The 15,686-nt window shown below is 47.9% G+C and overlaps 1 protein-coding gene across 1 annotated transcript in view; it reads left to right on the top strand.

Annotated features, from left to right (window-relative positions):
- Nucleotides 1–1,131: 1,131 nt before the first annotated feature.
- KSR2 (kinase suppressor of ras 2) overlaps nt 1,132–15,686 on the top strand; it is a 271,742-nt gene continuing 257,187 nt past the window's right edge. Inside the window, exon 1 of the mRNA XM_077835018.1 lies at nt 1,132–1,311. Within this exon, the coding sequence (XP_077691144.1) occupies nt 1,132–1,311 (180 nt within the window). The remainder of the gene's footprint in view (nt 1,312–15,686) is intronic.

The raw sequence follows: 15,686 nt of genomic DNA, 5'->3' as shown, positions 1-15,686 counted from the left end.
CTCCCACTGGGTGCCCCTGCTACACCCCTCTCCAGAACCCTCCTCTACACCCACCCTAGGGTGACCCTGCTGCGCCCCCTCCAGAACCCTCCCCCACACTCACCTTGGGGTGCCGCTCTGCCCCCCTCTCCAGAACCTCTCTCCCACTGGGTGCCCCTGCTACACCCCTCTCCAGAACCCTCCCCCACACCCACCTTGGGGCGTCCCTGCTGTGCTCCTCTCCAGAACCCTCCCCCACACCCACCCTGGGGTGCCCCTGCTACAACCCTCTCCAGAACCCTCCCCCACACCCACCGTGGGGTGCCCCTGCTGTGCTCCTCTGCACACACCCCCTACCCCACTTCCCACGCCCTCCCTCGTGGAACCTCTGCGCGCTCCCTGCCCAGCAAGCCCGGCTCGCGCACACCACGGGCTTGCGCCTCTCCCGGGGACTGGCGCGCGCCGCGCTGATTGACAGGCAAGATGTCGGTGTGGGAGCCAGGCAGAAGGGGATGCAGCAGCCAGCACGGGAGCCAGGCAGCAGCATCAGCATCAGAGCAGGAGGCAATGCAGGCAGCATCTTGGAGGAGCCTTTAATGCACACCGCCCCCTTCCCCCCCACCATCCCCACCGCCACAGCCTCCAGCGCCAGGTGGGCAATGCAAGCCCCTCACTGCAAGGGGCAAAGCCGGCTCTCACCCTCCGTGAGCAGAAAGAAACTGCCACCCAAAATTCTGCACGGAGCCGGCGTGTAAACAGAGGGGCGCCCCGGTCGCCGCCGCCGCCGCCGGCTCCTGAGTGCACACACCCAGCATCAGCACCGCTACCTGGGGTGTCAGCCTCTCTCCGGCGCGCTCTCCCCCACCCCTTCGGAGGAGGCATTCGGAGGGGAGAGGACACTCGAATGGAGGCTGCTTGACCCACAGTCTGATCCGCTCTTGCTATTTATTTATTTATTGATTGATTTGATTGGGGAGGGGGGGGGTTGTTGTCTCCAGTGGAAAGATGCTGGCTCCCTTCACATTGCATTGTTGAGGGGTGGGGGTGGGGAGGAGGAGGTGGGGGTGGTTGGGGGGGGGGGAGTGGGACACCACCATCCCTTTGATCTGGGAGGAGGAGGAGGAGGAGGAGGAGGGGGCTGCAAAGCGAGCTATGGATGAGGAAAACATGACGAAAAGCGAAGAGCAGCAGCATCTGAGTTTGCAGAAAGCCTTGCAGCAGTGCGAGCTGGTCCAGAACATGATCGATATCAGCATCTCCAACCTGGAGGGGCTCCGGACCAAATGTGCCACTTCCAACGACCTGACGCAAAAAGAGATCAGAACCCTAGAGGTAGGTTTTACCTTTGCAAAAATATATAGAGAGTATTTCAAGCTCTCTGCCCCCCCCTTCCCCCCCACTGCCTCGATTATACTTGTGGGGGGGGAGGAAATATGCATGATTTTGTATGTTTCTACAATTTGGCAAACCCACTCTTCTTTTTCAATTGCATTTATTTCTCTGCCAGTCTTTGCAAGGGAGGTAGGTTCTCCCCCTTCCCCCCCCCCCGACTGTGTATTTGTTTATATACAATGGGGGCTTGTGTGCAGTGTAATAAATTAAGGAGCTGCAGTGAGCTCAAATGAGCCTGCGCGTGCTGCAGGTGGCCAAAAGGTGGTTCTTGCACATCAAATGTGGCTGCCTCTAAATAGGGTTCTTTCCCCTTGCCTTCTTCTGTTTGTTTTTTTTTTTTTGCATGTCAGGAGGCAGGCATTCAGTTTTGCATTGCAAGCCACAGATCTCTGGGTGGACAGTCCCCCTTAAGGTGTAATGAACAATTTGCATGTTTAAAAATAAATAAATCCTGCCTTGGTGGATGGAGGTACTGGGGATCCCCTCTTGGGAGAAGGCAAGTGATGCTGCGGGGAATCTTTCTAATCTTGCCTTAGGCTAATCAAATAGATCTTTTGGTTTCATGCAAACAAGGAGGTAAAATGCTTCTTGCCAACAGCCCTGTGTATATTGCGAGAGACCCAGAGAGGGCTGGGATGGCAGTTCGTAAAGGCCTGGTTTGCAGGGGAGTGATCATGAGGAGTTAAAAATAACTTGCATGTAGGCACTGGAGATTCATTTTAAATGCCAGGAGGGCTAGGGGGAAAAGACGGATCCCCCAAGGCGTGAATTGGACTGGGTAATGTGCATTGGATGGTGCTTGCCAGTAGTAATGGCAGCCCTGCTGGAAGCAGAGAAAAGGGGTTTGCGGGGGCAGGGTGGGTTCCCAGTGGCTGGAATGGTAATAAGGTGAAACAACATGCGGTTGTCATGCATGACACGAGGATGCTTGTCCTCATTCTCCACCTGTAGAGATGGAGGGACAGGGATTTTAAAAGGACTCTGAGGCCTGAAGCCTCCTGTGTCTGGCAGTGTGCTGGTGACAGACCCTGCTGCATTTTACTCTGGCAGCATTGCTATAGAGAAGGTTGTGTCAGCATATCCCTTAGAATAGAAACCCCCGATACAGCTAGACTTTGGCCTGTAATCCAGGGCAGCGGTTCTGCCTGCTTCACCTCAGTGAAAGAACTGTGTTTGAAAAAGATACGCTAGGACTCCTCTGTCTGTGTGGGTTTGCAAAATAAAAAGGACCTTTACAGGTGAAAGAAATATAAATAAAAAATCACAGAGCAGTTTCCATAGAAGTTAGAAATGGACAAGGGCTATCAGATCATCCAGTCCATCTGCATGTAAGTAGGCTCTCTTTCAAAGTATGCTAAGATAATTAGATGTTTACCAGTTTCAGGAGGATTTGAATGTGTGGATGTAACTTTAAATAGATGGGAGACTTTAAATAGAAATCAGAGACTCCACAAAGTCTGCTAGGGCAGGAGTTCTCAATCTGGGGATCCTAGCTAGGGGGAAGAGGGATCCTGGTGTGCAAAAGGTAGAGAACACCTGGGCCCTTTGTTGTTACCAATCTAGTTTATGTGGAAGATGCAGATAGGTTGAAAATTAGCTGCCGAGCATGGAACTAAGCAAGTGACTGTGTCATAACATGGTGTAAATGCTGCTGGAGAAACATGTTGAAAAGGAGATGTTTAACTTTGTCACATGGCTGTTGCTCACTGGGGATTTATTGCCTCTCATTGCTTTTTTTACTATGTGTACGAGAAGGTTATGCATTTTTGTCCAACCTGGAAGCCTAAAGTTAGGTTCCCCAAACCCTAAATGGGCACCTTAATAACTGTTTCTCTTTCAGCAGCTCTGATAGACAGGCCAGAGTTTATTTACGTGCCTGTCTATGACTTTAGGAGCCTAACTTTAGGCCTGCTGGGTAGAAAACTGTGTCTTTCTCTACAAGAAGGCAGTGGTGGTTCTGGCGACAAAGACCCCTGTCCACGAGCAGCTGGACTGACCTGCAGCATGCTTTTCGTGAACCACCAGTGAAAACATCAGTGTCCAAATTCTGCTTGGGAAGTGCAAACTGCATCTTCTTGAGCCCTTGCACCGAGGTGGGGATTCGCCGCCACCCTCTGTTGGAAGTTCTTCAGGGGCACCTTTAGTTTCGTTTTGGGGCTTCATAGGAGCCTTATTAGCAGAGGCTATAATAGAGTTGTGCTGAGTCAGTGCATCCCTGGCCAGTAGTGCCCACTCTTGGGGAAATACCATCTCTCTGGGCCCCCCATTGAAAGGGAGGAGCCGCTATCTTCCGATGCAACTCTCCCCGACCACCTCGCTACCCCTCACTTCGGGGTGAATTCTTGCTTTTGGAGACGCTGAGCAAACTTAGCCCCAGATGGTAAAGACTTGGGCATGATCTTGCAGTCACTTCTCATGGGAAACTTCTGTTGAAGTCAGTGAGTGGCTTAGCTATGTTGAGGAACACATTCAGGGCCTCTGCCTCCACTGACTGACGCTGGTGACCTAGGGTCTGGTTCTTTGCTGTACCTCCAGGAGATGCAGCATGAAAGGGGCAGGTCAAGGAGACGGAGGGGCACAGATGGCTTTCTGACACCTTTCATCTCTCTAGATTGCGGGCTGCTCTGGGGGCTGAAATGGCCCTCATAGTAAATCACAGAATCATAGAACTGGAAGGGACCTTGAGAGGTCATCTAGCCCAATCCCCTGCACTCAAGGCAGGACTAAGTATTATCTAGACCATGCCTAACAGGTATTTGTCCAACCTGTTCCTAAAAATCCTCCAGTTACCCCTGTGCAGCCACACTAAAAACAACAGGATTTTCCAGACATAGATGGGAGCAGAATTTGGCCTGAAGAATCTTTACTAGCATTCCAGTGATAGCGCATGAGCCAGAGAACCCTGCTTGGCTTTCAGATCCTAGGCTGAGTTTGTGGGGCTGAGAGTTAGCAAAACTCTCTTGTGAATCAAGCAGACAGGATTTTGAACTCCCAGAGAGACAACTCCTAGGGAACCCCACTGTGGCATTTTTACCAAGTTACTGCCCAGAGCTGATCTACAATTTACGTTATTTAAATAGCAAATTAAAATGAAGAACATTTGTGGTCATGGTTACTTGCTATTGAAACTTATGGTCATCATGTGGTTTGGTTTTTAAGAGAGGAGGTTCTTGTGAAAGGGGGAGTGGGCTGGACCGACTACCCTTTGGGATGAGCGGAAGCTGCAAGTATGCATGTCGTATAATTCACAGCCACAACTAGCACCTGAAGGAGGTTCTCAGTGGAGAAGCCAAGGACTTAGTGGGCATGGAGATCACCTATTTAGGATCTCCTGTTTAGGATTCGTCCCTCTCTGTCGGCTCTGCAGCATGTTGGTGTGGAGGATCATGCACTTCTCTGCCCATGCCAAACCTGTGGCTTGTATTATGTGGGAGGTGGGTCTAGAACAGGGGTCGGCAACCTTTCAGAAGTGGTGTGCCAAGTCTTCACGTATTCACTCTAATTTAAGGTTTCGCGTGCCAGTAATACATTTTAACATTTTTAGAAGGTCTCTTTCTATAAGTCTATAGTAAATAACTAAACTTTTGTTGTATGTAAAATAAATAAGGTTTTTAAAATGTTTAAGAAGCTTCATTTAAAATTAAATTAAATTAAAATGCAGAGCCCCCCCGGACCGGTGGCCAGGACCTGGGCAGTGCGGGTGCCCCTGAAAATCAGCTCGCGGGCCGCCTTTGGCACCCGGGCCATAGGTTGCCCACCCCGGTCTAGAAGGTCATAATGATTCCTTTTGACTTTTAAAATCTATGAATCTTTCCTGCGAGCCAATAGCCTGCTCTCTCTGGCGTTCCACTTACTAAAACATTTCAGTCAAAGCGTTCCCGTGGAGAGGCACTGAATTTTTATTGGAGTCGCTTAGAGTTTACAAAGCCAATGGCTATGCAAAAATCTCTGGCCAAGATTTTCAAAAGTGACCAGTGATTTTGGGTGCCCGTCATCAGTGACCACCATTGGTTTTCAGCATGTGAGTGGTCTGCACTTTCTGGAATTAGGGCCCTTTTCAAGGATGATGCTCCAAAATCAAAGCATCCGGAATCACTAGCTACTTTTGAAGATCTTGGCCCATACGTGCTGTGGCAGCTAAGGAGAGATGCAGCAATTGGGGGATGAGGCAAATGGGTGATGTGTTAGCAGTCCATCCTCTGCTGCATCTTTGGGAACTTTTCCTCCTCCTTCACCCCTGAAAATCTAATGAGAGGCTAAATAGAGCCATTTTTCTGGTCTACATATTCCCTACGCAGTCATACCACACACATTGCATGGTGTCTGGCCACTTTTAACCAGTGCTGCCTTCCACAGGCAGTCAGCAGATATCGCTCATGCTGCTGTTGCCTCTAGGGCCACGTCTACACTACCCGCCGGATCGGCGGGTAATGATCGATCTATCAGGGATCAATCTATCGCTTCTAGTGTAGACATGATAAATCGATCCCCGATCGCTCTGCCATCGACTCTGGAACTCCACCACGGCGAGAGGCGGAAGCGGAGTCGACGGGGGAGCAGCGGCCGTCGATCCCGCGCCGCGAGGACTCGAAGTAAGTGATTCTAAGTCAATCTAAGATACGCTGGCTTCAGCTACGCTATTCTCATAGTTGAAGTTGCGTATCTTAGATCGATTCCCCCCGCCAGTGTAGACCAGGCCTAGGAGACATAGCAGGTCCTTATGTTAGTAAGACATTCTGAAAAACCACCCTGAATCATTTCCCACTGTGGCGATCATTATGATGTGTATTACCATAGTGCCTAGCAGGCCAGGCACAGCCCAGAGGCCCATGGTGCTAGGCGTGGTACAAACACAGAACAGAAAGATGGTCTCTGCCCCAGAGAGCTTACAATCTCAATGCACCTTGCATTTCCATAAACCATGAAAGTAACCCCCTGATCGAACCTGATGTTGTCGGAACACCTTAATCTCCTTGTGTCAATTATTATGATGCATGTAATTCTTAATAAGCTGCTGTCTCTGATTTATATTTACAATAAACATGCTCAGAGCATTTAACATGGCCATTAGGTTTCATGAAACATAAACAGGTTTCAAGGGGGGTGAATTCCTATTATTATAGGTCAAACAATTTACTTTCCCACAGAAGAGAGTTTTATATAGTGATTAGAGCAGGTCTCACTCAGGACTTGGGCAAGTCACTTAACTGTCTATGACAGGTTTCAGAGTAACAGCCGTGTTAGTCTGTATTCGCAAAAAGAAAAGGAGTACTTGTGGCACCTTAGAGACTAACCAATTTATTTGAGCATGAGCTTTCGTGAGCTACAGCTCACTTCATCAGATGCATACCGTGGAAACTGCAGCAGACTTTATATATACACAGAGAATATGAAACAGTACCTCCTCCCACCCCACTGTCCTGCTGGTAATAGCTTATCTAAAGTAATCGTCAGGTTAGGCCATTTCCAGCACAAATCCAGGTTTTCTCACCCTACACCCCCCCACACAAATTCACTCTCCTGCTGGTGATAGCCCATCCAAAGTGACAACTCTTTACACAATGTGCATGATAATGAAGTTAGGCCATTTTCTGCACAAATCCAGGTTCTCTCACTCCCTCACCCCCCTCTGAACCTGGATTTGTGCAGGAAATGGCCTAACTTCATTATCATGCACATTGTGTAAAGAGTTGTCACTTTGGATGGGCTATCACCAGCAGGAGAGTGAATTTGTGTGGGGGGGTGGAGGGTGAGAAAACCTGGATTTGTGCTGGAAATGGCCTAACCTGACGATTACTTTAGATAAGCTATTACCAGCAGGACAGTGGGGTGGGAGGAGGTACTGTTTCATATTCTCTGTGTATATATAAAGTCTGCTGCAGTTTCCACGGTATGCATCTGATGAAGTGAGCTGTAGCTCACGAAAGCTCATGCTCAAATAAATTGGTTAGTCTCTAAGGTGCCACAAGTACTCCTTTTCTTTTAACTGTCTATGCCTCAGTTTCCCCATCTGTGTGATGAGGATAATGACAGGTACATACCTCAGAGTAGTGTTACGGGGCTTACTGAATGCAAAGCACGTGGAGTTCCTTGGCTGAAATATGCTCCATCAATAGCAAGTATTGCTAATATAGTGGGTTGGGGCGGGGGCCTTAGAGCATTTTGTTGAGGATGATGACTGGTCGTTATTTGTATTACAGCAGCATCTGGAGGCATCAAGATCAGGGCCCCATTGTGCCCAATGCTGTGCAAACACCAAGCAAGAGATAGCTCTTGCCCAGAAGCACTCACAGTCTGAACAGATCAGACGAAGGGTGGGAGGGGCACAGAGCCACAAAGGGGTGGAGCAATTTGCCTGAGGTCACACAGTGGGCCATGTACCCTCTCCGCTGGACCATGCTGCCTCTGAGGGATGAAGTTTGACGCAAGAATCATTCTGATCCCCCAGGCGGGTAGAGTGGTGCAGGATTAGTAACCACTTGGGAGGGATTTCCCTCAAAGTGTCAGCCAAGCAAAACGGGAATCCCCTGCTGTGTGTCTGGCATGAGTGTGCAGGGGCAAATCGCCGGTGTCTGATTTAAAATGTAGGCCCGGCTGCACTAAGGAGAATGAAACTGTGGACAGCTAGTGATTCAGCCGGCGATCTCTGTTTGAGTCAACAGGTGGTTGTGGTAAGAGTAAGCTGTGTGATAAAAGCATCTGCCCAGGTTTTCATAGAGGTGCTGACTGATGGTGTTTCTATTATAGAAACAAGATGATTTCCAGTAAGGGAGTGATAAATGGTAAACCCAGGGCCAGATTCTGGTCTCAGGTACAATCTGGAGTGACTGCATCAAAGTCAGTGGATTTCAAGTGGCATTACTCTGGGTTTACAGCAGCCTATATGAGCTCAGAACTTGGCCCTGGATCCTTGCCACCGCCAAATCCCAAGGACATGACGTAGGCTCAGAGTCCCAGCGAAGAGGTGTTTTGTTGCTTTCCATCTGCCTGCAAAGAACCAAGTCAGATAGTGCTTGATTGTCAACATGTGGCATAAAAAGAACCGGCTAGCTCCTGCGCTCATGGAACAACCCTGGACTTGCGGCCTGATCTGGAGCACATTGAAGTCAATGGAGAAAGACTCCCGTTGTTTTCAGTGGGCTGTCAGGCCTTGGTTACTAAGGAAGCTGGAATGATGGCTCATTGTGTGCATCCGGTGGAGTCCACAATGCGGGGAGCTACGCACTGCACAGCACAGCACGGGGTGTGTTATCGGGGGGTAGTGGTTAAACAACACTTCCGACTTAGCCTGTTTTAATTGCAATTTTTAGAAATTATTTAATGTTTAGAAAAACACTTTAAGTGAATAAGATTCCCCCCCTCCTGCTGGAATTATGTAGCTACATGATGTGCTCATGTGTGCTGATACTTCAGTGGAGCGGGCTCCTGACCGCAACTTGGGAAATGTTGCCTCCATCTCTCGTGCTTTGGGACTTCAGGCAAGCCACCTCCCCGCTCCATACCTGTGTTTCCGCCTCCCCCTCCAGCTGTCTTGTTATTTAGCGTGTAAGCTCTTGGGGGCTGCCTCTTGCTATGTGTATGTACCTAGCAATGGGGCTTTAATCTCCATCAGGGGCTCTCAGTACTACTGTAAGGCTAATAACAATCACAGATTTTAGCTTTGATCCTTCCTGTGGATGTGTGCATAGTGCAGGAGAGAATACAGGAAAGATGGGGTAAGATATTCCTCCGTGTAACTCCATTCTGTTGAGTTCAGGGGAGGGACATTGGTGTGAACCTGGAGTAATCAAGGGGTGAATCGGGTCTTGTATTTTTCACTTAATCTTGATCAACTAATCCTGATTTGGCAGGGATTAAAATAATTATCTCAATTAAATTTTTTTTTATCATTTTTTTACCATCTTAATAGTGTATGTGATTCTTTTTATTTCATATGGTGTAATAGTAGAGGGAGCTGGTAGCAACCTCTACACTGCGGTTGTCCGCTTTCCACTCAAAGGGATTCTTGCGACCTTTTCTTTGAGGTGCTCTCGGACCCCATTGTTAGCAGCAGTCCTTTGACCAACGCTACTGTCACTCCTTATTTTTAGAGGTGAACTGAGGGAGCCGTTAGATTTTTTTTTTTTCACCTCAGGACACAAGTGAAATACCAGCTAGTACCAAAACCTTAGATCCAAACTGTCTGGAGCTTTGGGTGTGTTTATAATCTGGATTTAGAGCCAGATTTTGTAAATGGCCTATCCTTAATAATAGGCCAGACCAGAACATTGGATCCAAACTTCCTCATATTTTGGAATGTTTGACATCTGGATCAAAAACGTTGGCGATCGAATTTTCTTTCTAGTGTAAATGTTTCCTGTCATCAATTTAGCCTCCAGCGGCCACATGTCACCTTGCATTTGGATAATGTAAGGTACTGGCTAGTGTGTTCCACTGCCTTCTATGGGATAGGATCAGAGCGGATCAACTACGTTTCAGAGACCCTGTACGGCTAACAGTTGAAGAGCCTTCTCTAATTCACGTGGCTTGAGGTCTGTGCTTTTGGAGGAAGTGAATGGGAGTTCTGTTGTTGCTGGTAGTGTGAAGTTCTGAGTGGCCCATGCTGGGCTAAGGTTTTGCATTTGTTATAATAGGACTGGACATCTCTGGGCAGGAGAGACTTGCACTAGAGATGCAGCAGGGATGTTACTGGTCAGGTTTGGTGCGCTGGCAAAGTTGTACAGACAGCAGGTGCCGAGCACCTGCCTACACTATGTGTAGCTCCAGTCAGGGCTGCATTTCCCAGTCAGCATTGTTTACAGCCCTAAGCCTGTATTTCCCAGCAATGTATTATAATAATTTATAATAATACACTGACAGTACAATGACCGTGGTGCGTCTAGCCTTCAACAGAGCTCAGGGCCCCATTGTGCTCATAGAAACACGTCGTGTTCCAGGAAATAAGCTAACGGGACCACTATGGCAGAGAAAGCCCTTCAGAAATGTCACTGCATGTTAGTGTTTCGTAACATTATGTAAAATGCAAGGGGTCCCTTGCCCCAGCTGGCTGACCCAAGCATTGACCTCACTCTGACTTTTTGTTTTCTTCCCTTTATTTTTAAGACCATTAAATTCATTCCCCGCCCCCGCCCCCCCAAGTGTGTGTATGTGTCTGTGTATGTTTAGTGCTGGTGAAAGGTGACTGCCCTGGTGGTCGAAGTCCTTTGTTTAACCATCCCATAAGCCAGTAAGTACATCACAGTCAGTTGCAACGCAGCTTTCCCGTCCCTGATCTGGCCAGTATGCTTCAACACTGCTCTGCCTCGGATGAGCAGGGAGCTCATTCCTTGGCCCCTCTGATCAGACTGTCGTCAGAGAGCCAGTTACAGCCTGTCAGGATAGTTATGGATAAATTGACTTCTGCCTGGTCTACACCCAGTGCTTGTGCCATACATAATGCTTTGAGTTAGAGCGTGTGATTATTTTTTAAACTGATATAGTTATACCAGTACATCCCCTACAGTGGAGACTTATATTGGTACCAGAGTGTCTTATACAAGTAGAGCATATTCCTCTTCCGGTATAGGAATACCAGTTTACGTACAATTATACTGCACCCACACAAGTGAGTTTTAGTGCTTTAACTATACTGATAGAGATGGTGGTACAAGTTTTCTGTGTAGACCAGGTCTCTGACTGTAAGCTCTTTGGGACAGGGATCTCATCTCCCTATGTCTTAAAGTGCCTAGCACATCACTGGTGATGAATACATAATAACAGTAATCAATAGTTTTATCTCACCTGCCTTCTGAGAAATGGCCGGAGACCCACCATACAGTCATTGGATGGCAATAACTTTCTTTCACTTGTTACTGACCCAAATAGGGTTTGAAGTGGTACCCAACAAATGAAAGGCTCTTATATTAATCTGACTGACTTCAGTGGAGTTACTCCTGATTTCACTATGGCCAACCACAAGCGTTCAAAAAGCAGGAGCCAAGCCCCCCAAAATCATGACATTAAAGAAAAATAGTGCCTTTCATTTTACTTGCTTTCTGGTTTAGGGTGCCGTTGGATCACGTTTTCAAGCTTTTCTCTGCAACCGTGAGGGTTAGAAACCTCATTTTTTGTGTGAGCTAGATCAGAGTCCAGCCTGTAATTCGCAGGTCCCATTATCAATTCTTTAAACTACCCAGCCTCTTTGACTTGGTACGTTTTAAAGCGATGTCTTTAACTGGACCACCTCTCGATGTGTTTTCTTAAAATATAAACACCCTGATCAATTGATGCCAGCATTTCTGCACTCACGAGCAAACCCTACACTGATCAACAAGTGTGTTGATGAGGTAATGGGGGTGGGGTGGATTGGAAGCAGGGAAGAGAATAAAATTAACGGAAAATAGATTTTCTTCTCAAGCTACCAAGGGGTTAGTGTAAACAGAGGTTAAAAAAATATATATGGGGAGGAGAGAGAGGGAAAATGGTGATAGCATCGCTCTAAATTCTGAAAAGGTGATCAGTGAGTGTGTTGTTTTCAAGTGCATGACAGAGATTGTAAATCTACAACAAACTGAAATGTGTTATATCCTTGTCCTTTTATTTAATTGTAGAATTGGCATTTGGTTTTCCACGGGAAACATAAACAGTCCCACAGACATGCCCAGCTGTTGTGTACATTTGCCATTTGTGAAGACACCCGCCCCAGCCACACACGCTGTAATGCAATGGGAAAACACACAAATACCGTGCCCCTGTGCTCTCCGAGGGAAAGAACACACACCGTGCTTGGTCTGCAGATAGACCGAATAAGAATCCAAGTACAGGCATGTGTGAGGAACCCGATTCTGTTAGATGCTGGGTACCTTCCCCTCCAGTCTGAGTTGTGGGCACGGCGGCCCAGATCCTCAAAGATATTTAGTTTCCTAACTCCCAGTGAAATCAGCAACCTAAATCTCTTTGGAGATCTGGGCCTCAGCACCTTGCAGGAATCGCTGTATGCAAAGTGTGTGTTGATTAGTGTGCAGCTGCATTATGAGGGGAAAGGTTTGCATTCTTCTGAAGAATCAGAGATTTCTGAAGGCAGGATGCTGGAGTGAATGAACTAGAGGGTTGATCTGCTGTGGCAAATCCTGTATTCCCATGGACGATATTATTATGTATTACCATCGCCCCTTGGAGTCCTTGTCATGAACCAGGACCCCATGGTGCTAGGTGCTGTACAAACACACAACAAAAAGACAGGCCCTGCCCCACCCCAGGATACTGCTTTAGCGGTGTTTGATGTGAATTGTTTGCAGTGGTGGTGGTAGGATGGGGAATAAAGCCCTAGTAGGGGCTTGAAGTATCCACGTTTTGAAAACACATCCCATTTGGTGCATTCCCCAGGCCAAACGTTGCTCTCTAAGGTATCTTTAGAATGAAAGGATTCTCTGACAGGGATTCCAGAATGGGGGAATGAATGCCACCATAGACACAGACACAAGTATCCTCTCTCTCCTTCCTTTGTTAGGATTTCTGTTGTTCACCTCAAGGGCGGAGGAGTGGAGATTATGGCAAGGCAAGGGTTAAATAACTTTGTCTTGTGCCTGATTTACTGCAAGATTTTGCAGAATGCTTCTAAAATAAGATTACGGGTTTCATCCAGCCCTCGGATATGTGGGCGTGTATTGGTGTGTACTTTGCAAAGTCAGCTACACTTCATCTTGCAAGCCCAGGACTGAGTCCTATCAGGTGTTTGTTTACGGCCATATATGCATATTTCAGAAGTGCTATGGACAGCTAGCTTGATTAAATGCATAAAAATTGAACTGAGTATTCAAATATTGCAATCACACACTCATTTTGTGCACATAGGTCTCTAGTGTGAGACATCTGCACATTCACTTTTCATGCATAAACTAACGGTCATGATGATACCTTATATTTCTATAGGGCCTTTTATCCTCCAGGATCCTAAAGTGCTTTTCAAACGGTCTGTGCAGGAATCCCTTCCCTCGCCATTAAAATGCAGTCACTTCTGCGGTGGAATGTGGCAGCCATTTGACAGAAACACAACAGTTTAGGACAGGAAGTGAAGACGAATGCATCCATTTGAAATCGTAGGGGGGAATTAAGAGTCAGGTTGTCCATATCCCAGCTGGCCCTTGGCCGGGACACTGGGGTTTACCATGCTACTCTTGTGAAAAGGGCCCTGACATCTTTGATGACCACAGTAGTCAGGATTAGGGTTGCCAGGATCATCTCTTTTTTGAGGCGGCTGTTCTGGGAAATGTAAGGGTGCCCAGTACACACTGCCAGCCGTCCAGGCCTAAGGGCTCAGGATCGTCCTGGATGTCCTTTCTTTTGTACCTCATAGGTGGCAACCCAAGTCAGGATCTTAGCTGTACTTCACAGCTAAAAGACAGCCACTGCAGGGGCCCTCACATATAAGGCCCCTGCAGTTATGTTATGTGTGTATAGAGGGCCCAGCACAGAGACTAGGGCCTCCCTGTACTACCACAACACAAATACATACTAGTGCTGGCAGGAGTTCACACAAGGGGGTGTGCACTCCTGGCACGGTGTAGAGTCCTGCTCCATAAAAGCCCCCTGAGGTGCAGCATTTGGACAGGAAGAGGGATGCAGGTCATGGGCAAGCCATAAAAAGAGTGACGGGTGGGGGTGGGGGTAATCTACTGTTAAAACAAGGATGAGCCCAGTCAGCTACTCCAGCCACTGTGTTCCTTCCCAGCATCACCCTAGCAATGCGGGCGGGGTCTTAGGGGATTGCATGGCAGGACAGTGTTGCCATGCCCCCTCCTTAGGTTGAGCTGTTCCTTAGACCTCCTTTTGAGTGTATCCTTCAGGTGACTAGCTTGGCTCCCTTCACCTCTCCTAAAGGGGGAACCCCTGCGGCTCTAACCCTCTGGGACTTGGCCTCTGGGCTGCAGTCCTCCTGTTTCCCAACTGTGTTACCACGACAGGCCCAACTGTGTTTGGCACCTGGAAGTCCTTTTCCTTTGGGGAGCTTTGACCAGTAGCTGATTAAATTGACTCCAACAGCTTCTCCAAAACAAGGTATTATTTATTCACCCAAAGGTGCATAGCTTACAGAAAGAAGAGATAAACAACAAAAAGCCTGGACACGTAGTTTTCCCTCAACTTTACACATTCCTTAAAAGTTTTGGGTAAGGTCCACCCAGCCCAGATCCCCTGCTCCTGACCTGGGAGAACCCCGCAGCACCATCCCCAGCCGCTGCTGTCCGCTCAACCCCCTCTTCCTCCTCCCTAGGCTGGGAGGTTCAATGGTTCAATATCCACTTTGATCCCAGGCTAGGAAGAATAAGCCTTGTTAGCCTATGTGGAGCCAGGCAAGCGGGCATTCCTCCATTAATAATTCTCCCATTGTCCCTCAAGGATCCTTGGGCACACTCTCTGACAGTACCTTCTCCTGGCCATTGTTTCCTTTCCTGTTTGTTTCCCCCTACCAGCCTCCTTTGATTTAACTCCTTGCAGCCAGGCAGGATAAGATCAAACAGGTAAACTGAGGGGCATATGATATTCTTGTAACAAATACAGGGAACTCCCATGTTCTCTACAAGGGCCGTGTGCAGGACTATGAGAGAAACTTCGTTCCACACTAGGGAGCGAGCTCCTCCGGCAGGACTGTGAGGGGAGGGTAGCACAGTGCTGTTCTTTGCTGTGCAGTTGTATTATGTGCAGATCTTCCATGCAAAGTGGATCTGCAACCACTTGTCAGTGTTACCTGCATAGCATTGAGGGGCGAGGGGGCGAAGGCAAGTGGTGTGAGACAGGGAGCAGATGAGGTGAAAAGAGACAGGAGGGCTTTTCTAGGGGGCAGGAGCTGCAGAGGAGAAGGCTCTTTCCCCAACAACAGTGAGATTACGTGTAGGGACAGAAGAGAGGGGCCTCCTAAGGAAGAAGGGAGAGACAAGGCCCTTGAGATAAGCTGAAGCAAACCTACAGAAAGCCTGGCATTAACCATTGCTGTCACAACTCCTCTGTTTCCCATATACCAGTGGTTCTTAACCAGGAGTACACGTACCTCTGGGGGTGCACAGAGGTCTATCCGGGGGTACATCAACTCATCTAGATGTTTATGTAGTTTTACAACAGGCTACAGAAAAAGCACTAGCAAAGTCAGTACAAATTAAAATGTCATACAGACAATGACTTGTTTATACCGCTGTATACACGATACACTGAAATGTAAGCACAGTAGTTATAGTCCAACTGATTTATTTTATAATTATATGGTAAAATGACAAGGTCAGCAATGTCAGTACTAGTGTGCTGGGACACTTCTGTATTTTTATGTCTGATTTTGTAAGCAAGTA

This window comes from Eretmochelys imbricata, chromosome 15 (assembly GCF_965152235.1).
Source record: "Eretmochelys imbricata isolate rEreImb1 chromosome 15, rEreImb1.hap1, whole genome shotgun sequence".
In the NCBI taxonomy this organism is placed as follows: Eukaryota; Metazoa; Chordata; order Testudines; family Cheloniidae; genus Eretmochelys; species Eretmochelys imbricata.
This window is presented reverse-complemented; position numbering and strand designations above follow the sequence as displayed.